General features: G+C 34.0%; 1 protein-coding gene across 1 annotated transcript; it reads right to left on the bottom strand.

The window, feature by feature from the left end:
• Nucleotides 1–5,317: 5,317 nt before the first annotated feature.
• Mtpalpha (monolysocardiolipin acyltransferase Mtpalpha) lies at nt 5,318–21,971 on the bottom strand. Its single transcript, XM_088273201.1, has 14 exons — nt 21,787–21,971; nt 21,569–21,675; nt 20,549–20,735; nt 19,244–19,436; nt 17,293–17,414; nt 16,524–16,753; nt 15,466–15,645; nt 14,725–14,891; nt 13,368–13,597; nt 12,345–12,537; nt 10,820–10,955; nt 8,430–8,653; nt 7,585–7,701; nt 5,318–6,671 (listed from the first exon to the last, which is right to left on the bottom strand). The coding sequence occupies exons 1-14, from the start codon at nt 21,857–21,859 to the stop codon at nt 6,536–6,538; spliced, it is 2,295 nt and encodes a 764-aa protein (XP_088129327.1). The 5' UTR covers nt 21,860–21,971; the 3' UTR covers nt 5,318–6,535.
• Nucleotides 21,972–22,364: the final 393 nt, after the last annotated feature.

The raw sequence follows: 22,364 nt of genomic DNA, 5'->3' as shown, positions 1-22,364 counted from the left end.
CGCGCCCATCCCGCCGCGCCGCTGCCGGCGTACTGAGCGGGGCGCCGCGCCACCCACCCGCTCTACCGGCCCCTCCCCCCCTCCCCCGACCCTCCCCTACCCCTCCCCGACCATCCCTCTCGTTCCCTCTCGTTCCCTCCCCCTCCCCCGCCAGCCCTCCGCTCCCCGCACCGACGCGTCGCGCGGGAAACTCGCAGAAACGCTGGGAAAGCGCGCCCTGACGAAGAGACTCTTCCCCGCCGAAGTTTTGACGGCCGACGCTATGTTATTATATCTTCAGGACCGCCGCTATTGTTTGGCCGAGCCGCTGCTGGCGGGCGATCCCATTATTCAGCGTTCCATGTGCGCTCCGTCCGCCGCACGCCGCACGCGACTGTATCGCGACTATTTACATGCCTCCACATCGTTACATGCACAAACACCGACACCTCTTCTCTCCATCACATGCACGATACGTGTAAACCAACATTAAACTTAACGATAACTTTCAAAGTATGTCAAGTCCTATTTTCTCGGTATTTTTTACTACCCAACTACGCCACGGCGCCTGTCATCACTTTATACAACACAGCGTTATTGTATAAAGTGATCACTTTATACACTAACATTCACCATTCAATGTTCAATAATAAGTAGAATGGTGAAAGTTATACACGTGTATATAGCGATTACTTTAGCCAGCCAAATGACAGGTTGTTAGCCCTGTGATGCTCGGACGATAAATTTATCATCTCAAATTGAGTCCATTAGAAAGTCAACATTTAAAATGAGCTTTGTTCGGAAAAATCAGAGATTTTCTGGTATATATTTATTTTGATTCAAGAAATGAATTCTGGGATATTTTTTTTTAAATATATGAAAATGTTAAAGCTGAAAATTGAAAAGCACCAATATTAAACAGCTGTAAAATTAATAAACACGTGTCGTGTAATATATTATAAGTAATAGTGGTATTTACCAAGCTCATTTACTCGCAATATTTTGAGTTAAACATGTTCAGAAATTTTCTCTACTTTTTTGACAACTCAACATATATGAAGGAGAATATGTTTGCACGTGTGTAAAATGATCATTTAACTTGCACTTAATAGGTCATAAGTCCTGTAAATACCCAGACTTTCATATTCTTCGTCATCTTTGTTAAGATGTCAAAAACAATAAAATTTAAATTTTAAATAAGTAGACATTACCACAAAGCGACTGTCGAATCAATTAATGAATATTTTTTCTTAAAATGTACTTGGTTTTCGTTTATTCTCATAATTTGTTTTGCATTTATATTAAATTGTTTCTCTTAAATTCAGCATCCCATATTTGTCTACTATAATATTTAAGAGAGAGCTACATTTTTTTCTTTCTATCTTTCATTAAAATTACTTTCAGTTCAATGACTCAAGGTTAGCGTCATTCGTCTCGATATATCATAATATGTCACCAGCATTGAAGGGTCCTTTCCCGATATCCCGTCGACCAACAAAATATCCCAATATGGAGTACGGTGATACTTTCTGCGTCAATTTGATTTTTTTAAATATATTTTTAAAATCCAGAAAATGAAGCCCCGAAAGTAGAGATGTGACTAATACGAAACTATTAATCGTTATATTACACGATTATGATGGTATTTACTACTTTTTCTCGGTTTTTATTCAATTTCTTTCCCGCTTAAGATATATGCCTCTTCCATGTGCTTCCATCACAGGCTGGTTTAAGTGATCATTTTATACAAGTGTATAAAATGATCACTATAAATATGTTTATATATATATACAAATATATATATATATATATATATATATATATATATATATATATATATATATATATATATATATATATATATATATATATATACATATATATATATATATATATATATATATATATATTTATATATATATATATATATATATATATATATTTATATATATATATATATATATATTTATATATATATATATATATATATATATATATATATATATATATATATATATATATATATATATATATATATATATATATATAAATATAAATATAAATATAGATATATATACATATATATATATATTTATATATATGTATATATATTGTACATGTATACATATATATCATATTTTTCTCACATCGTTTCATGTGTGAGTTCGCGGCATTATCTATGGGTGATTTAAGTAAGCTTTTTCTTTAGAAGAGACTCTTATTTTTTAGCAAATGCAAGATCCTTGCCGAATTATTTTACAAACCTGGAGACGCCTGAAAACGTGGTTTTAATTTTTATGAAGTGCCCAAGTTTTTATGGGTGTGCCCAAAAATACACATGAACGAGAATTTGGACACATCCAAAATGCTGAGATTCTGAATAAGATATTATGGAATAAGTTAGGCAACTTAGGATGTGAAAGTTTTCACATTGTCGTATATCACCATAAACAGGCAACAGACTTTACTAATAGGAAATTTGGATACAAATAATGGCAGACAATTCAATTCGTATAATAGCGGATACTGAATCTCCCTTTAACAAAATAAATACGTTCCACGCGATACCGTGTAAAAAATACAATAAAATAAATAAATAAAATGTGATGGATAGGTTTCCATGTGTAAAAATAAAAAAAATAAAAATTTATTAACATCTTAATTTCATTTAACATTCAAGTAGGCGGACCCGTTTACGCACTGCAACGTCTTCAATTTTACGAAATTTAATAAAAAATTCTTAAGCTGCATTTAAAAAATGGTAATACAGAAAAAAGTATTGTTTAGTGCAAAAGAGACAAAAAAATCTGATCAAAATGCATTACACGAGATTTTGAAATTTCACCACTTAATAAACAATTATTTAAAAACATCTAACTTTGAGGTAGGTATCATAATTTATTAATGAAGCAATAATGAAAGTTGTAAAAAAATTGTAAATAATATAGTTTTAGCATTATGAAATAATATGGAGATTTTTTATATTAGGAAAGCACTTAAAAATAATATTCCTCTAATTAACAACCAAATAAATTTTACATATAGTCCATTGTTTGATTCTACATCGGTTAAACACGATTCGTCAATATCCAATTCGAACCCCCCCCACTCCTTTCATCCTACAAGTATATAAGTAGATTCGATTCCTAGTCTAATTTTAATGTACGTTTAACCTCGGCTCGTAACGCATGTCTGTATTGAAAACTATAGTGCATGTTGGTCTTCGGGTCGACCAAAAATCGCATGTGTTAGACATTTTGTGTAGTTTTGAGTGTGTAAATGGTGCTATGGTGGTGAAGGGTAGTATTGTTTGCATGCTGTGTTAGTGATTGTCCTGACGAAGAGACGGGTACGTCTCGAAACCGGTAGACGTAAAAATCTCGGTGAGTGGTTATATACTAAGTTTATTAACATTTTTGTAAAAAAATAAATAAGTAATCAATGTTTATTTAAATTTCTACCACATATTAGACAAAAGGACGATTCCGGTCAGTCGTATAAAAATTTGTAAAAACTTTGATTTGGACTGATAGCAGTGGAAAGAGCTGCCTATTTTTCAAATTAAAACCAATAAACTTCGACGTTATTCAATAATAATTATATGAAAGCATTTTTGACATATACAATGCACATATCGCTTACTCCTTTCAACAAGGAGATCGTTTAAAGTTTAAAAATATAATGAAATATATTAAAAATAAATATCAAGCTACTTCTTGAACCTTTTACTGTGCAACAGATCTTTTTAGGTGAAACCTGAATGTTTTTTTCTTCATTTGAAAAATATTTATTTTATTTAAAAAAAAAAAATTAATCAATACCTTTTCTTCAAAATGCAAAACAACACTTTCTACCCTGTAGCGGGTAAATATTAAGTTAAAAATATGCCGCTTTTGCTGGGATATAGTACATTTTCTGAGCATTCCGAAAACATGCACAACTGAAAATTGACGATTTTTGATAAATGACGTTGAAAGGAGTGACCGATATATGTAAATCGTTTAGAGATGCCAGGGCTGAAATTACACACGGAATTTCAACATAACGGTTTAACCACGTAGTGTAGATTAGTTAAACTTTTTTCTAATGGCTGGTTTATTTATTGTGAAGATAACTTTGACTTTATATCTTGAACTTTTTTTTTTTGAACATAAGTAGCGTCTTATGTAGAAAAAAATTTCGAACGGCCCGATGTCCACATTTCGCATCCATACAACAATACGCTCCAGACTAGTTTAGAGTTTATAAATAGTTTACTTCAGTTTGTAATCAATGCCATGTAGGTACACCTAAACGCCTTCTCAGGATCAACCATCACAAATGCCAGTCTTTGCCTCCTTCCCGACCTTGGGCGAAGTTTTTTTTGTGGAATGACATTTAACACGTTAAACGCCAATACTAAACTTTGTCAATTTTTAAATTCACAAAAAAAAACTTTTCATTATTTTGCGTATTTTAACAATACAATGTATGTATTTAGTTTATTTAATTTTTTTGAGTTGATGATTGGTTCCATAGTTAAAGAATTTTGATTAAAGCTTTTGATTGAGGTCACTGGTGCCCCCATGGGGCTGCGGTCTAACACAGGCGAGGTCACCGGTACCCCCATGGGGTTAAAAACTTGTATTAGACCACTCATTAAGACTTATTTCATTTCATTTAGATAACTACCGCAAGAAAGATCATTACTTCAAAGTCTATACTTATTTTGTCCATTTTTCTTTAAAAATTTCCCTTAGCAGGGTGGCGGAATCTCAAATCAAAGATTAAGTCAATTTAAACCAGTCATCTTTGTGCTTCTATATTTTTAACTGTAATTTTTTTTCCATGAATAAATATTTACTTCAGATATTGAGTAGTGGGAAGAATAATACATTCGCGAAATATGAAAGTCTCTGTTAAAAAAAAAATACTCATCTCAAGCACAGATGGTGCCGAAAACTCATGTGCGAAAGATGTCAATAAACGGATTTATGCACTTCACTTACAATACAACCGTATACTCAAATATGTACAAACGAAATTTGAGTAGTGTGGTCGTCAATATTGGTAGAATGGTGAATATTATAAATGTATAAAGTGATCACTTCCACAACAGGTCGTAAGCCCTGTAAGTACCCAGGCATTCATATTCTTCTTTATCTTTGTTGAAATATCAATTTAAATAACTCCTAAGTCGAGACAAACCCATAACTTGTGAACAAAGATTTGGCCGCACTCAAAATATTATGAATATTAGAAACGAGTTCTTTGTCCTTTCTTTCTTTTCCATTTAACCAGAATTAATCACACCGATGCGTGGCTGGGTACAGCTTGTTTGAAATAAAACACATTTTAAAGAATAAATTATCTTTATTATAGAAACTGGCAGTAATATAAAAATGTATAAAAATACAACATGCTTTGCTGCGTTCCTGTTTAATATTTGTCTCATTGAAGTTTGAAGAATAATAAAATATTTTTTAACACGTGGATTAATAAACTTGTGTTCACATAAAACATGTACGGCTGTAATAGAGAGGAAAATAACTAAACAAATAAAATCTAGCTATAAAAAAACTTAAGTTAAAAACAATATAGTATCATAATACATTCACATACGTAATACAAATGTACATACATTTGTGGACAATAACCATGTTTTGTTATATTACATATGATTTTTTGTTACAATGATGTCCTTAAATTGACTTTAAAATAGATAATACGCTTTAAGTAATATTCACGAATAAAAAAATATATTTCATTAAGATTTTTAATTAAATTTTTTAAACATTTAAAGTCTTAAAACATTCCTTTAAGAGTATTAAATTCTTCGTGTAATTGCAAACATAGTAAGTAAATGTAGTATTTAAAAACGTATTGTTCAAGTGAATTTCCGCCAAAACGATTCTATATCATTATAATTATTTACTAAGATATGAATGGAATTTAATATTTATATTATTAATAATTTGCATTTTCAAAAGTTTACGAAACCCACAATACAAGATGTTGCCTGCAAATCTTATACATTGTAAAATTGAAATAATGTTTTTGATATGTTAATAACGCATTTAAAAAATATACTAAATTTAATTGGAAAATGCGATTTTAAAAGGAATTTTTTGTACGTAATCATTTAAGATTTCATCAAAACATTAGGTACATTCATACTTAACCCTTCACTGCATGACTGCATGACTGCATTGACAGACCGTCTTCGAGAGACAAGTCAAGTTATTATTTTGGCGTTCATAGCGCGTCTTTTGGCTAAATTATAAACTATATACGTGAGTTGTGAATGTATCTAATCAGTAACAACAAAGAATGGTTGCTTATATTTTTAAAGGACGTTTTTACACTAACTTTTGGGTATGTAACAAATTTGATACACTATGCAGTGAAGGGTTAATTGAGTTTACATCACTAAATACGCATTTCTTGATTCATGGCTAAAGCTTAATGATCATATATGCGAAGTTGGCATTTTATAGTAGATTGAAAAACGTAACAGCCTTATAAATAATGTAACATGGATGGTTAGAGTACAGAATAGTCGTGTCCGGGTGGAAAATCATTTGTAAAACTTCTTGGAAGAATCCTTGGCCATGTCGACGAGGGTCTGTGCCGGTTTGAATGGAGCTCCGTAGAGAGCGGCGAACTCTTCCATTTTGCTGACGAGTTTACCTGCTCCATACGCGTCAACCCATCTACAAAAAAGAAACAAATTATAAGACTACTACTACCGCTACTACCAACACACCGTTTCACACAGAAGATGGAACTAAAAAAATACAAATAACTAACTAATTAATCAACTTCTTCTTCACTTCAAACCCCTTATCCGCACTCCATTGGTGCATAGGGCACTGTATCATATAAACGCAGTATTATCTTGATCGTTAACATATGGAGGAAAAGTGATCAGCCCTCCGCTTCAGGTACCAGTACAGGGTAATATTGAATAAATATTACATTGAAAAAATCATTTATATTTATTTGACTCCCCCCCTGGGAATTGAACCCGGGACCTCCAGAACGGTAGCCGAATGTGCTGACCATTACACTGCGGAGGCGGACAAAATTATAAATTAACACTAATAACTAATCAGCAGTGTTGCCAAGTTTACATTATTTAAAAAAAAAAAACACTTGAATATACTACTTAATGAGTTCTATTTATATATACGACTAGTTTCGAAAACTTATAGATGTTTTCATCTTTTGGTAAAAATTAAAACTAACGAACAAAAAATATTTATGGGTTTATATAGGTTAATAAACACAGGGAAGAGGGGGGGGGTTAAGGAACAAGATTTTTTGTAAAAGAAAACATAGATAATAATGTGACGTATTTTGAAATAGTATATTACTAATTGACATTTTATCTGGATTAAATTTTTCATGTATTTCTAAATTTTCAAAGTTATTCATGACTCGACCTTTATTTGTAACAGAGTGTAATAATTTAAGTGTGTGAGAGTCAAACGAGTGGATAGTTTCCATGATATGATTTGCAAATTTGAATCAATAAATAATATAAGTTTACATTAAATTTTAAAATGGAAAGACATTACCACAAAGTCACGGTTGAATACATTAATAAAAATATTATTTTTTTACCTGAAAGGTCCTCCGGTAAATGGGGGGAATCCAAGACCAAATACGGCACCAACATCTCCTTCAAGAGGACTATCCAGGATCTTCTCCTCAAGGCATAAAACTGCCTCATTGACGAATCTAAAAAAATAAATAACAAATGACAATTTTTAATATCACATAACCATCTTCTTCTTCAAACCCTTATCCATACATGGTGCATAGGGCATGCATCATATAAACACAGTGTTATCTTTATCGTTGGACACATGAAGCAAAGGTGATCAGTTCTCCGCTTTAGGTAATATTAATAAATATTACAGTGAAAAAATAACTTATATTTATTTGACCCCCCCCCCCTTGGGAATTGAACCCGGGAGGTCCAGTATCGTAGCCAAGCGTGCTGACAATCGCATTACGGAGGGGGAACGTCATATAATAATATCGTAAAAAATATATTATTTATCTATGAAAAAAACATTAATATATAGTAAAAAGTCAGTGCAAGAAGCACAGGGCTGATCACCTTGCCTTCATGCAATTAACGATCAAGATAACACTACGTCATTACGATGCAGAGCCCTATGCACCATTGGGTGCGGATAAGAGTTAGAAGAGGATTTTAACTTTTAGAAGAACACTAGTTTTTTAAAAATATTTTTAGATTACCAGGAAAATTCATTCAAGTGGGATTTTTTTATACATTCATCTTTTCAATCGGTATAATTTGCTATGATTACAAATTTCATTCATATTAAATGTGTTCATTTCAAACACTCCCTGGAAGTTGAGGAAGGTCACTAAATAAGAAGAATTTATGACGAAACTTTCGCAAAGGTACGATTCTTTGATAGGGAAAAATTACACACCTTGACACCATACGCAGTTGCATGTCTTCGTTTGAGTTTGCGCCCTTAGACACGAGGGAATACCTTTCCTTGACTAGGTTAATGGCATCCTCGTTTACATCCCTATTCTTTGATCCCTTCTCGTAAATGTAAAGTCCCTTTCCGGACTTGCGACCCATGAAACCGGCCTTGACCATATCCGGCATTACGTTGATGTCACCGCCGCCAAACCTGTCCCCAAACGCCTGAAAGTAAAAAAGTCAAATGACAATTATTTATTATTTTATTTGTTTGGGAATTATACAGCTTGTACATAAAAAATTAAAAATAAATAGTTAAATTGACAATGATAAAAGCCAATGAATTAATTCCACATATCGCTCACTCCTTTCAAGAACGTCATAAATCAAAAATAGTCAATTTTCAGTTGTGCATGTTTTAAGAATGCCCAGAAAATGTACCATATCCCAGCAAAATCGGCATATTTTAAACTTAATATTTACCCGCTACAAGGCAGAAAGTGTTGTTTTTGCATTTTGTAGAAAAGGTATTGTTTTTGTATTTTTTTAAAATATACTAAATATTTTTCAAATGGAAAAAAAACATTCAGGTTTTATTTAAAAAGATCTGTTGCACAGTAAAAAGTTCAAAATGTGGCTTGATACTTATTTTTAATACATTGCATTATATTTTTAAACTTTAAAAACGTTCTCCTGAAAAATCAAGTTTTTTGATTTATGACGTTCTTGAAAGGAGTGAGCGATATGTGTTGCCTACTTTCAAAATCCGCCAGATCCATGTAAGTCGATTTTACAAAAAATGCATAATTCTACGGGTAACATTTACGTTTAAAAGATTTGTCTATCTTTACATAAAACATTATGAAATAGAGAATTTTCCCATTTTTTTAGAAATCTTTCAGTATTTATAAAAAAAACAGGAGACACAAACCAATAATGACGTCATCTTAATTTTTGACCTATCTCCGCTCTCTGATTGGCCAATATGGGTCAGAAGGCAAGTTCCATGAATATAGCGGAATTTGAAATACAACGCTGTTTTTAAGTATTCTTTAGCAGGGTTTTCAAGTACATAAATATTTTAAACAATAAAACCCACAATTGGCATTCCGATAAAGTATTTATTTTAATATCTAATAAAATTGAATCTGGCGGATTTTGAAAGTAGGCGACAAATATCGCTCACTCCTTTCAAGAATGTCATAAATCAAAATACTTGATTTTTCAGGAGAACGTTTTAAAAGTTAAAAATATAATACAATGTATTCAAAATAAATATCAAGCCACTTACTGAACTTTTTACTGTGCAACAGAACTTTTTAAATAAAACCTGAAGGTTTTTTCCATTTGAAAAATATTTAGTATATTTAAAAAAAATAATTATACAATACCTTTTCTTCAAAATGCAAAAACAACACTTTCTGCCCTGTAGCGGGTAAATATTAAGTTAAAAATATGTCTCTTTTGCTGGGATATAGTACATTTTCTGGGCATTCCGAAAACATGCACAACTGAAAATTGACGATTTTTGATTTATGACGTTGTTGAAAGGAGTGAGCGATATATGCTATGAATACTGTTGTATATTAAGAGAAAAAAGAGAAGAGAGGGTGGGTGTGCGTGAGTGTATGTGTGTGGTACAAGGGTATGGTATAAGATGGAATATCCAGGAAGGAAAAGGGTATGTATAGGAGCCCTGTAAAGGCCCAGACTTCCATATTCTTCTTTGTCTATGATGAGATGGCAAAAAAGTCGATAAATTGAGGACTTTACAGAGACAGAAAGAAGACAGGAGCAATATGACCAAAATTAACCTTTTCCGGGAGTATGGGTGTACATAAATGCCCGCGCTTATAACTAAAGCCTGGTGACATTTTTTTCTAAAATGGTACTTGTACTCCTATCTGTGGTTGTATTTAAACACTAAAATTACTATTCCGCCTCTGTGGTGTAATGGTCAGCGTGTTTAGCTACCATGCTGGAGGTCCCGGGTTCGATTCCCAGGGGGGGTGAAAATAAATATTAGTGATTTTACACTGTAATATTTATTTAATATTACCCTGGACTGGTTCCTGAAGCGCAAGAGTGATCACCTTGCCTTCATAAAAGTAATGATCAAGATAACACTGCGTCAATTCGATGCAGTGCCCTATGCACCATCGGGTGCGGATAAGGGTTATAAGTAAGTAAGTAAAATTACTATTCAGATTATTTTTATGTTTTAAGCGCAACATTTTAATTGAAATAAAATTTGTGCGATTTTATCGTAATGATGCTGTCAAAGAAAATTCGAGACATAAAATATTGATAATTTTGATTTCAATCATGATTACTAGAATTTTTTTTTCTTCTTTCATTATATGTTTTACTCAGGGAAATAAAAACAAATACCTTAGCTAAGTCAACGGCAATGTGGCTGCCAACGTCGATGCCAACTTCATCAGCCAATGTGGCCGCGCCAACAGGGAAACCAAACGTCTTGGTCAACTTGTCTAAATCTCTGGGATCAACTCCTTCCTGCAATAACCTGTGAAAACATATTCGCAATGTTAGCTCTGGCAAGTATCTGAAAACGAGAAAAGAAAAATAGCATCGCAAGTAGCCGCCATAGCTAGCGTAGTGGCAATACCACCCCGAAGGAAGACTTGTGCGCTGCCAAAAGGAGATCGGCGAAAACAGTATGAAGTCACGTGTGCGTGTACGTAAAGCATGGCACGCACGCACACACTGAGAAACTTTCGTGTATTGGTGATTCTATCCCTGATTTTTTCACTAAATAATTATTTATGTCGCTGCAAATGAATAACTTTATATTATAATACTTTTATTTCAAACGTAATTGTATTACGGAGGATTACAAAAATTCTGAGCCCGTATCTATCATATATATTATATATATATATTATATTATATCAATATTCTCATTCTTCTTCTTCTTCTTTCCATGTTCGCTCCCTAGGTGGAGCATATGGCCAACACGAGTCGTCTCCAAGTCACTCTGTCACGCGCCATCTCCTTGGCTTCCTCCCAGGTCAGTCCGGCGTCTCGAAGTTCCGCTGAGTATAGTCGGTGAATGGTCATCAGCGGCCTTCCGGGGCGCCGGAATCCTCGGGGTCGGAAGAAGAGACATGAGGGGTTGATGCCCTCAGGTGGCTTTCTAAGGACATGTCCCAACCATGTCCATCTTCTTCTCTTCAGGACTTCCAGTATGAGGGGCTGTTGAGTTCTTCTCCTCACATCGTCATTCCTGACGAAGTCATACCACTTTATACCCAGTATTCGCCCCAGGCACCTATTTTCAAAACTTGCTAGTTTTTTGCATTGAGCTTTGGTGAGGTGCCACGACTCACATCCGTACAGCAACACTGTTAGGATGCAGGCGTTAAAGAGACGACACTTGGTTTTTGTCGAGTAAATATATTCTCATTATTAGAGTCAAATTGCAGTAAATACATATCACTGGGAGGGAAAGGTCGGAAAGGTATCTTACTACTCGAGACGATAATTTTATCGGTAAAGCTTAAATTTAATAAATTGAAAGTATTAACCGTAAGGAGAAAGATTTTATAATTTCACATTGTTTGCGGGAAATGCTTAAAAGCTCTTTTACATACTGTTGGCAGAGAGCGAGAGACACTTCTAAGCGCTCTATTTGTTTTTTTTTTGTTGAACGCGAGAGACACCAAAAAACATTGTACAAATCATAATCGGGTTTGCGGTTACTTGTGATTAGTATACTGAGGTCAGGCGGCAGGCTGTCCGAGTATAATTAGGATCGGGGTTAATGTAAAAACCGCCCGACAACAATGTGTTAAAGATGTGAAATATTCTTCTTCTTCTTCTTCTTCTGACCCTTATCCAAAGAATCAGCTAGAGCTACTCTTGAAATTTTTCTTTGTAATTTTTGGTGCATTACCTGATGCCTTCGCTGAGCATGGTGGAAAGGATCCTGGTGGTGTAGAAGCCGGGACCGTCTCCCACCGTGATAACCACCTTCCCCTGCTTGAGGCCGACCTGCACCGCGGCGGCGCTGGTCTCCTTGCTGGTCTGCGGGTGCGTGATGATCTCCAGCAGCTGCATCTTGTCCACGGGAGAGAAGTAATGCATTCCTGAACGGAAAAAGGACATCGGTTCGATTAATATCAAATTATTTTTTGATATCTCAACATAGATGAGAAAGAAAGAATATGGGATGCTGGGCATTCATAAGGCTTACGACCATCATAGGCTGATTTTTTTTTTTAAAGATTGAATTGAGTTTTTTTTTAAATATGATCATATTTATCACTTTCTTTAATAGAAATATATTCGCGGAAACAGTTTTGCATCGTGGCTAACAATATTTGTTATCAACATAAATGAAGAAGAATATGGAAGGCATTTGGATGGCTTACGACCATCACAGACTGGTTTAAGTAATCACTTTACATACATGTAACATTGGTGTAACACCAATTCTACCCATGATTGACAACCACACTGCTCAAATTCTTGTAAATTCTAGATATATTGATCAAACTCGGAACACAGTGTTTGACTTCACTAGAGACATCTATGGTGGGATGAGAAAAGCTTTTTGTTAAGCAAAATCTCTTTTATTTGTATGTGAGGTCTGAATCCTGGATTATATTCACATACTGAGAAACGTTAAAAAATATATTTTTATTCAAGCTTATTATTTGACCAGTTAATTTATTTTCAGTGATCATCTACATTTCTGGAGGTCCAGGTTCGATTTCAAAGGATTATAAAAAATATGACTTATTTTCACTGTCATATTTATTTTATATCACCCTGGGCCAGTACAAGAATTGCAAGATTGATCACCTTGCATTCATGCAATTAATAATCAAAATAACACTGTCGACATGATGCAATGCCCTACGCACCATCGGGTATGTATAAGAGTTAGAAAAAGAAGAGAAGAAGAAGGACTCACCAATAACTTTGTCGGGTCGCGAGCTGCCGGCAGCGATTTTGGTGATTGGAATCGCGCTAGTGTTTGTGGCGATGATGCAATGACTTGGAACGACCGCCTCCAGTTCTTTGATTACTTTGTGTTTAATGTTCAAGTCCTCGAAAACGGCTTCAATCACAATATCGGCAGTCTTAAATTTGGAATAGTCTAGTGTAGGAGTGAGGTTTGAGAGGAACTTATCCTTCACGATACTGAAAAGAATAACCATAAAAAATTCATCATTCATCAAATTAATAAATAAAATCAATCATCATCAAGTGAATCAAATCGACGGCCCCTACGTAAAGTACTCTATCTGCAAATCTGTTACTTTACAGGAGAGAGCTTAGAAGATTTTTTCAACGTATTTTTTATAATTAATTAATGGTTTTATCTGAAATTCTAAACTAGTATTATACATTCAAAAACACGGTAAAATAATGTATTAAATTGTTTTAAAACTTTATGCTTTGTCAGAATTAAGTAGTTAGCGTTTTAGGAGTTCAGTTCATTTTGAACATTCGATGTAGATAGCGTCTTATACGCCTGAAAACTAGGCGTAATTTATTTTATATTTTTTGTTGTTTATTTACAATACATTTGTAGATAACGTGTCTGTTGATAACATACACCAAATACCTCAAAATTGACAAAAATGTAGTTAGAGCACTTTACGTAGGGAACATCGAAATGATCAGTTAAAGCAAATAAAAACCTATTGCCAAAAACTAAACTGGCAGTACACTGGGAGTCCTGGTTCCAACTCTAATGCATGGAAGTGAAGCATGGAGTTGGCAAAAGAAGGATGAAAGCAGTCAAAATCCCATACCTCAGACAAATGTGTGTCAATATGATATAAGATTTTAAGAAGTTTTAATGGTGAAATAAGGAAAGAATGCAAGGTTGAGATAAGCACTATCAATTAAATTAGGAAAGGTGTGTTGAGATGGTTTGGACACGTGAAACGAATGAGTAGGAAAAAACCGTAAAACAAATTATGAAGCGAATGTAGTTGGAAAAAGGAGCTGAGGAAGACCGAGAAAACCTTGGCATAATCAGGTTTGGCAAGTCTTTCCTCACTCATTCATTCCACATGTCCAGACCATCTCAACACACCTTTCTTAATTTAATGGATAATGTTTGCATTTCTTCCTCATTTCACTATTCGAACATCTATCATACATCGTTTTCCCGCACATTCATCTGAGGGATTGCATTTCGAATGCTTTCAGTCTATTTTCATCTTTCTTTTTCCAACTCCATGCATCACTTCCATACATCAGATTAGAGTTAGAACCAGGAACCAGATTATTTATTAATGATACAATCATCTACGTACACATTCATCTTCTTCCTTTTAACTGCCCCACTAAGCCCAGTCTGTATCTGACCAACTCCCCGGAAGAGTCCATTGTTACTCGTGTCCTTCAGGATGACTTTGTATCCTTTATCTACACTCACGTGAGCTATTCCCGCTCCCATTAAGCCGGCTCCCAAAACTCCAACCTGAAATATTAAGATTTCTTTATTTATTTAAACATATTACATACAAAAGTCGCATATATAATATGTATTACCCATGAGTACTTTCCGTTACTCATTTTGGGATATGATTGAGGTTAACAAGACTGATAAACAAATAATAAACACAGGATAAAATGTAAAATATAAAACCATAAAAGGTAAATAGGCATATAAAAAAAAACATAAGGTTAGAATAATGTTTAAAGGAAACAAATGAGAGAATATAACTAATCACTAACACAAATATCTTTCCATAAAGTATTTTTACAGTTCATTCATTTCAGACCCCTGACCGGGTTTTATTTTATATATGTCAGGCAGCTGGTAAATTTGAATATAGGCGATATATTGTAAGGACCCTAATCCAAACTTAGTTATGTTTATTGGCACCACATGTTTTTTATTATGTCCTCGTTTAAGATGAATTCCTCTGTTAAAAATTGGATTGTTTTTAGTTAAAATCAGTTATGATGTTTTAAAAAGAATGTACATTGAGTGAAAAATTAACCAGGCCTGGAATAAATTATGAGCTAATTTTTGAGAATGAGCTTCTTACGGTCTGAATTTTGGTCTGCGGTGCACCAAATCTGTTCTTTTTGCACTCAGTCTGCCCGCGGAAGAGGCTAATAAGGCCTTTGGACTGCGATGTCTGCGTCAGTTCTCCGAAACCCTTAGCTTCAGCTTCATACCCTGCCTTCTCACCCTTCTCAACTCCAGTTCTGATCACTTCCAAAATCTACAAATGGAAAATTTATTTTTGCAGTTTACATGAAACTTTAGTCAATAGAGATGGCTTGAAAAATTTATGATCAGGTCGATTCTCAGCAACATTTATATCCGTGATATATACATATTTGGTCAATAATGGAACATAAGTGCTAATTTTCTTCTCATATCAACAAGTTCACGACCTAAGTATTTTCCTACAAGTTTCTAATGCAACAGCAATTTAAACTTTACATTAACACACTAAGGACGAGAAAGGTATTTCTTCCTGTTCGGTCTATTGATGCTTAAGGGCGGGAAGGGTATTTTTATCTTCTGTGCCGGCAGAAGACAGAAAAGAAGGAATTATGCAATGTTTTTATATGAATATTATATAACAATCTCTCTATAAAGGTCTTAACTATATGTAAATAATTATCAAATCCCATTGCCAGTGGTCCACAGATCCACAAAAAATATCCACTCAAAGAATCAATTTAAAGTAGTTATGATTATTGGCAATATCTTAAAATGCATGATTACATTTTTTTTTTCAAACAAGTTTTTAAATCACGATTACTCTAGGAAAAGATAAAAAATAAATAATTCATAATATACTCCTCTCCTCACTGACTCTTATCTGCAGCCAATGGTGCATAAGGCACTGTATTGTAACAAGTCAAAGATAAGTAAATACATGTTTGAGTGAAGAAAACTAATATTATTTACTTGAAAAAAAAGTATCAAAACTGGGACCTCCTGAAAGGTAGCAAAAAGCGATAGCTACAACGGAGGAAGATAAAAGAAGAAGAAAAAGTTGACCTGACAAATGAAGTCTATCATAAGTTAAAAAGAAAAAATAACTACCAGGGTACTATGTAATTGTAACAAGTTATATGGAAATCATACCTTCAAAGGTGCTGGGTACAAGCCTCCGGACGCTTTCATTACTTGGTCCTTTGCCTTTGAAAACACTTTATTCCTGACAAATTCAATGTCAAAAGCGAAAGCCATGACTTTATCCATGAGTGTCTTCTTGGAGCGGTCTATTTTGATCGCTCCAGAGACAATATCCTTGGCAATCTTGATGGCAACATCTTCCAAATATTTGATGTTTGTTTCTTCCGCAGACATGATACCTGTGAAAAATGAGACTTTATAGAGTAGGATATCAATTTACAGCTGAGTATCATTGTGGGAGTTGGTGATCTAGCACAAGGACAAACTTCGACGTAGAAGCATGTTAAGTACTGCAAAAATTCAAATATTTCAAGAAATTGGACCTTAAATTTCAAACAAATGGACTAACTAACTAACTAACCATCACGCCGCGTCTCCGCAAGCGTAGGCATAGAGAATAGAATGCCACAACATTCCTGCCAATTATTCAACTCTTGACCTGAACGCTTTGACATACATAATCATATCAAGTTTTTTCATTAAGGTATTGTTTAATTTTTTTTTAAATATACTAAATATTTTTCAAATGGAGAAAAAACATTCAGGTTTTACCTAAAAAGATCAGTTGCACAGTTAAAAATTCAATAGGTGGCTTGATATTTATTTTTAATACATTTTATTATATTTTTAAACATTAAAAACGATCTCCTGAAAAATCAAGATTTTCGATATTTGACGTTGTTGAAAGGAGTGAGCGATATGAAGAATCGTTAAGTACCTGGTCCAAGGGGATTGACTAACAAATCAACGATGCCCAATTTTTTTGCTTTATCTGCACTCAATGACTTCCCGGTCAGCGCAAGATCCAACGCTGTTGGAATAGATGTCAATTTTGGTAACCTAAAAGAAAATTGACATTAAAATGAAACACCATTCATAATTTTTTACGGACAATGCAAGTTTTACTATTTCGATTTTTGCAGTCAGTTGCTAAACAATGACATCAATAATTGTTTGTTTATCTTACAATCAAAACTTGAAAGCTCAATCATATATTTTTCATAATATTTTAGGCTCGTCTAAATTTTTGTTTGCAAATACTGGATTCGCTTCACTTAGGTGCCTTAATTTCAAGATTTTTATCGATACCTCAACATACACAAAGAAGACTATTGAGTATCGAAGTCTAGGCATGTTATATCTTACATAAAAATGGTCCCGATTGTCTTTTGTTTTTAAATAAAATTTGTCAATAATAATAATAATATTAAATATACAAAAACTGCCTACATATTATGTATCCAGTTTTCCTACATTTGTCAAAGAGATTGCATTTATCTCCTTTTTTTTACCAATTCTATGTTTCGCTTCCATACATCAGTATCAGACATATCATTAAAGATAGTGGAAAAAAATATGCCTCATCACCAATATAAGATAATAAGATAATATACCAGATTTGTTTTAGATAATAAATTATATGGTGCTGTTTTATAAATCAACAAAAATGGAGAAATTCTGGGATATAAATTATTATTGTTCCATTAGTAAAATATGATAGCGATGTCATGAAAATATTACGAAAATTTAAATACTTTTTTATAGGGTGGAAGAATGTGCTATTTTTATCCAATTTTTAATTAACAATAAGCATACTGGTATGTATCAGAAAAAAAGGAATTAAATTGTGTAAAAGAATGAAGCCAAGGACTTTGAAGAATTTGACGAGAAAATATAGACTATAATGACTCGATCATCAAAAAACAGGATATGAAAAACCACCTTTTCACACTTTGTGCCACATGTATCTGTAATACTTTGAGTATATTTGTTCAGTGCTGATGCTAATATTAAAAACATGAGAGTACATTTGTGATAACGAGAATGGTATCCCAAATGTACTCTAATATTTTGTGACTCGTATTTGAAACACGCCAGGGTGTAGATGAGTTCGACTGTGAAACTGGCATCGCGAGTTCAATTCCCACCGATTGCAAACTACATCCAAGAAAGATTTACTTTAAATTGGTCTGGGTGTTTTTCCTCTCTCTTTTGAAGTATTTTTCTCATTTACCTTCCCCATCCTTACTATCCTACCTGCAGACAAACCTCTAAAGATAACGGCTTTACGGGTAATTACTTTATTTAAGATAAAATAAACTGTAGGGTTGTGGTCCCGTGGTTAGTGTCGGGGACTCTTGAGTGAGAGTTTCTTGGAACCCACCCTAACACAATTTGATACCTATTTCTAATAATGAGCCGCTTAGGGTCAAAGAAATAGTATGAAATTTAAGTATTTTTGTAAAAAAAGAGGTATAAAAAAGTGTGGAAGAGCCACAATGAGATAAAGGAATACCTCTGGAGTGATTCTTTTTCCTGCAAATCCCAAAAATAGCATAAGACTATTCGAGACAGAGAGTGACCATCCACAGGATATTTATTGTTTGTATTAATACCTCCTTGGAATTACCTCCGCCTCTGTAATGGTCAGCACGCTCGGCTACCGTTCTGGAGGTCCCGGGTTCGATTCCCAGGGGGGGTCAAATAAATATTAGTGATTATTTCACTCCAATATTTATTCAATATTACCCTGGACTGGTACCTGAAGCGGAGGGCTGATCACCTTTCCTTCGCGTGTTAACGATCAAGATAACACTATGTTTATATAATGCAGTGCCCTATGCACCATTGGGGTGCGGATAAGGGTTTGAATTGAATTGAATTAATACCTTTGGGTTCCGCCGCTTCCTGGCAGAAGGCCGAGCATGACTTCCGGCAGGCCGAGATTAGTTTTAGGGTCCTTCATGGCAATGCGGTAGTGACAGGCCAGTGCTGTTTCTAGTCCTCCGCCGAGACAAGCGCCTTGGATAGCCGCCACGACTGGTTTTGCGGATTTTTCTAATCTATCGAACAACTGCTGTCCTAAAATCATATAAAAAAACCAGTTAAGACAATTTTCTCACAAAATTTACAAAATGAGTGTAAAGGTGGAGACTGACCGGATCATTTCGTCGTAACATAACGTCACAACATCGCTCGCGGCGAGCATCACCAAGCATCCGAAACTATGGATGGAGCGCTCGGCTCGGTGTACTGACTGCCTGAATGCTCACATCGTAACGTGTTACGTTATGACGTAATGCTCCGGTCAGTCTCCACTTAATACCACCTCCGTAGTATAGTGGTCAGCGCGTTGGTACCATGCTGGAGGTCCCGGGTTCAATTCCCAGGGGGAATTGTTTAATAATTTATTTAATATCACCCTGGACTGGTACAAGAAGCGCAGGGTTGATCACCTTACATTCACGCAATTAACAATCAAGATAACACTGCGTCACCACGATGAAGTGCCTTATACACCATTGGATGCAGATAAGGGTTAATATTGACAAATATTGTAATAATTGTGGTGGAGATAAACGGACTTTCTTAAGAAATAAAGTTTGATTTCTTTCCAATAGTTGTTAAGAAAAGCAATACATTTAAATTCTTGAATGTTTTTTGCTAATACTTTGTGGCACATTTTATAAAATTTATAAAATAAAACTTTAATTTTTTTAGACACTTTTATTTTAAGTATTTTTTTTTCAAACGATTACGAAAAGCAGCGTGTCATCTTCAGGGATGGATATTAGTATAGTATGTACATGTAGTTCATATCCTTAAAAATGATAGGGTGCTTGTCGAAACCGGTTGGAAAAAAATACCAAAAATAAAAGTGGTTAAAAACAGTTTTATTTCATAAAGACACATGATAGTATCACACAGTTGGTCTATTTAAACTCAAACATAGATTTTTTCTTCTGCAATCAAATAATTAACACACATATTTATTAAATCACCATTTAATTATGACGGAAAAAATCAACTTAACTGATATTAATTACATATTAACTTATTGTTTATTATATAATCATACATTTAATAATAAATCAAAATCTGGTGACAATGATGTACAATGAAATAATACTGCTATTAATATAAGCAATCAAGGCAAATAAATATTTCAATTTAATTAAACAATAATAGCTCACCCATTTTGGACACCATTGTGCCATCTTCAACAGTCTTACATTTCTCCAGCATAGAAATATCCGCCCCGGCTATGAAGCTCCCAGGCTTACCAGATATAAGGACGCCTCCCCTAATGGCAGGGTTAGTCTCTATTTCTCCTATAATGGCCCTGAATTCATCAGTAAGTTGCTCATTCAGTGAGTTAACCTACAAAATTTCAAACTTTTTGAATACAGTTAAATCATTTTTGCAAGAATATTATGAATAAGAGTCAGCAACGTGCACAGTGTTTTTAATCGGGGTAGGCAGTTGGGTAGTAAGATAAGGTAGGCAATACTTAATAAAGCGTAGTAGGCACTGGTCGTGTTTCTATATGGAACGCGAGTAATCTACGTTAGGCACTGCTTTTCTGCCTGCAGAATGCATACCTCTGATTGGAGTACCATTCTGTTTGGTTTATATCTATTTCAACCACATTTTTCCATGGTTTTTTGAGCTGTATACAGTAGTGTGCTGTGTGTAGTTTAGAGAAGGAATGTGTATTTAAATATGCATTTTTTTACAATTGTGCGATGATCTCTAATTCTGAAACTATGGAATGCATTGGTTTATAAGTTTACGATAATTATCTAAGACATTGTCAACAGGTTATTTTACATTCCTATATGTAGGAACAAGCTACCACCATACCATTCCACATCTTCAAAATAGGATTATTTTATTCCAATCTATGACAATGTTAAATTTTGCAATCAATGCCAATTTTAAATTGGCTGGATTTTTTTCTATTTCTTTGTAATTTTACTTTTACTTATCTGTACTTGTACAAAATTGATTATGAAAATACCAAAACTCAAAAGTTACCCTGATTTAAACCTTAAAGATTATGCTTTTTAAAACAAAATTAAATAAAAAATCAATGTTTTTCTTAAGTAATTTTTTCTTAAGCATTTTACATTTTTCCTAATGCAATTACATTTAAGATATTAGAAATAAATGTTCGGAATCCCTGTACTGTAATATGTACGATATTTACTAACCTTAACGTTGGGAGAATTCAAACTGACAACGTATATTCCGTCAACTAATTTACATTTAAAATGAATTCTATCACTTGCAGCCGCCGCGTATAACCTAGATTGGGGAGCTGCAATCACAAGATCAAAAATAATATTAGTCGTCCATAGGTCACGTATGTAACAAAAATGTATTTATTGTTTTCTGATTTATGCGAATGTAAACGTGTCTTAAACTTTACCGAGAGTGGGTTTAAATCTGATGTTGCTTTGAGAAAAGCGACTCAGAGCCCCAAAAAATCGACAGGTCGACATGGTGTCGTTTTTTTCCAAATCCTAATCCAACTCCGCTCCAACAGCAACCGGTCAAGATAAAATAATTATGGAATAAATAAATCAGACTTTGCCCTTGCCTGACGTAACTGACGTCGCCGCAGATTAGACGAATTTTAGAATTACAAAATTTTATCTATGACATTCCAAGTGAAAGTAGGTACCTACGTTCGTTAATCATTATAAACCCAAACAATAATATTTGAAAAACAATAATAATTTTTTCGCGCGTTTCTATAATATCGTCTGATCATTTTTTTTAAAGAGAAATGTGTGTTTTTTTTATTTACAAAAATACTTTAATTCCATACTATTTCTGTGAGCCTAAGCGGCTCATTATGAAAAATGAGTATCAAATTGTGAAAGAGAGGGTTCAAACTACTGTCTCAAGAGTTTGCGACACTAACAACGAAACCACAACCCGACACAATCTAACCAAAATATTTTCGAAATATTCGGAGTTTCATAAAAAGCATTAAAAAAAGAT

This window comes from Brachycentrus maculatus, unplaced genomic scaffold (assembly GCF_059751285.1).
Source record: "Brachycentrus maculatus isolate JH-2025_06_01 unplaced genomic scaffold, ASM5975128v1 h1tg000559l, whole genome shotgun sequence".
NCBI classification, from domain to species: Eukaryota; Metazoa; Arthropoda; class Insecta; order Trichoptera; family Brachycentridae; genus Brachycentrus; species Brachycentrus maculatus.
Note: the sequence above shows the minus strand (reverse complement) of the source record. Positions and strands in the feature narration are given on the sequence as shown.

Bases quoted from the DNA above. Each gene is read 5' to 3' on its own strand.
- Mtpalpha (XM_088273201.1), bottom strand. From the start codon at position 21,859: ATGTCGACCTGTCGATTTTTTGGGGCTCTGAGTCGCTTTTCTCAAAGC. The intron at 19,437-20,548 runs GTGAGCTATTAT...ATATGATTTTAG, and splicing joins CACAATGGTGTCCAAAATGG to GACAGCAGTTGTTCGATAGA. The intron at 12,538-13,367 runs GTGAGTCCTTCT...TTTTCCGTTCAG, and splicing joins GCGACCCGACAAAGTTATTG to GAATGCATTACTTCTCTCCC.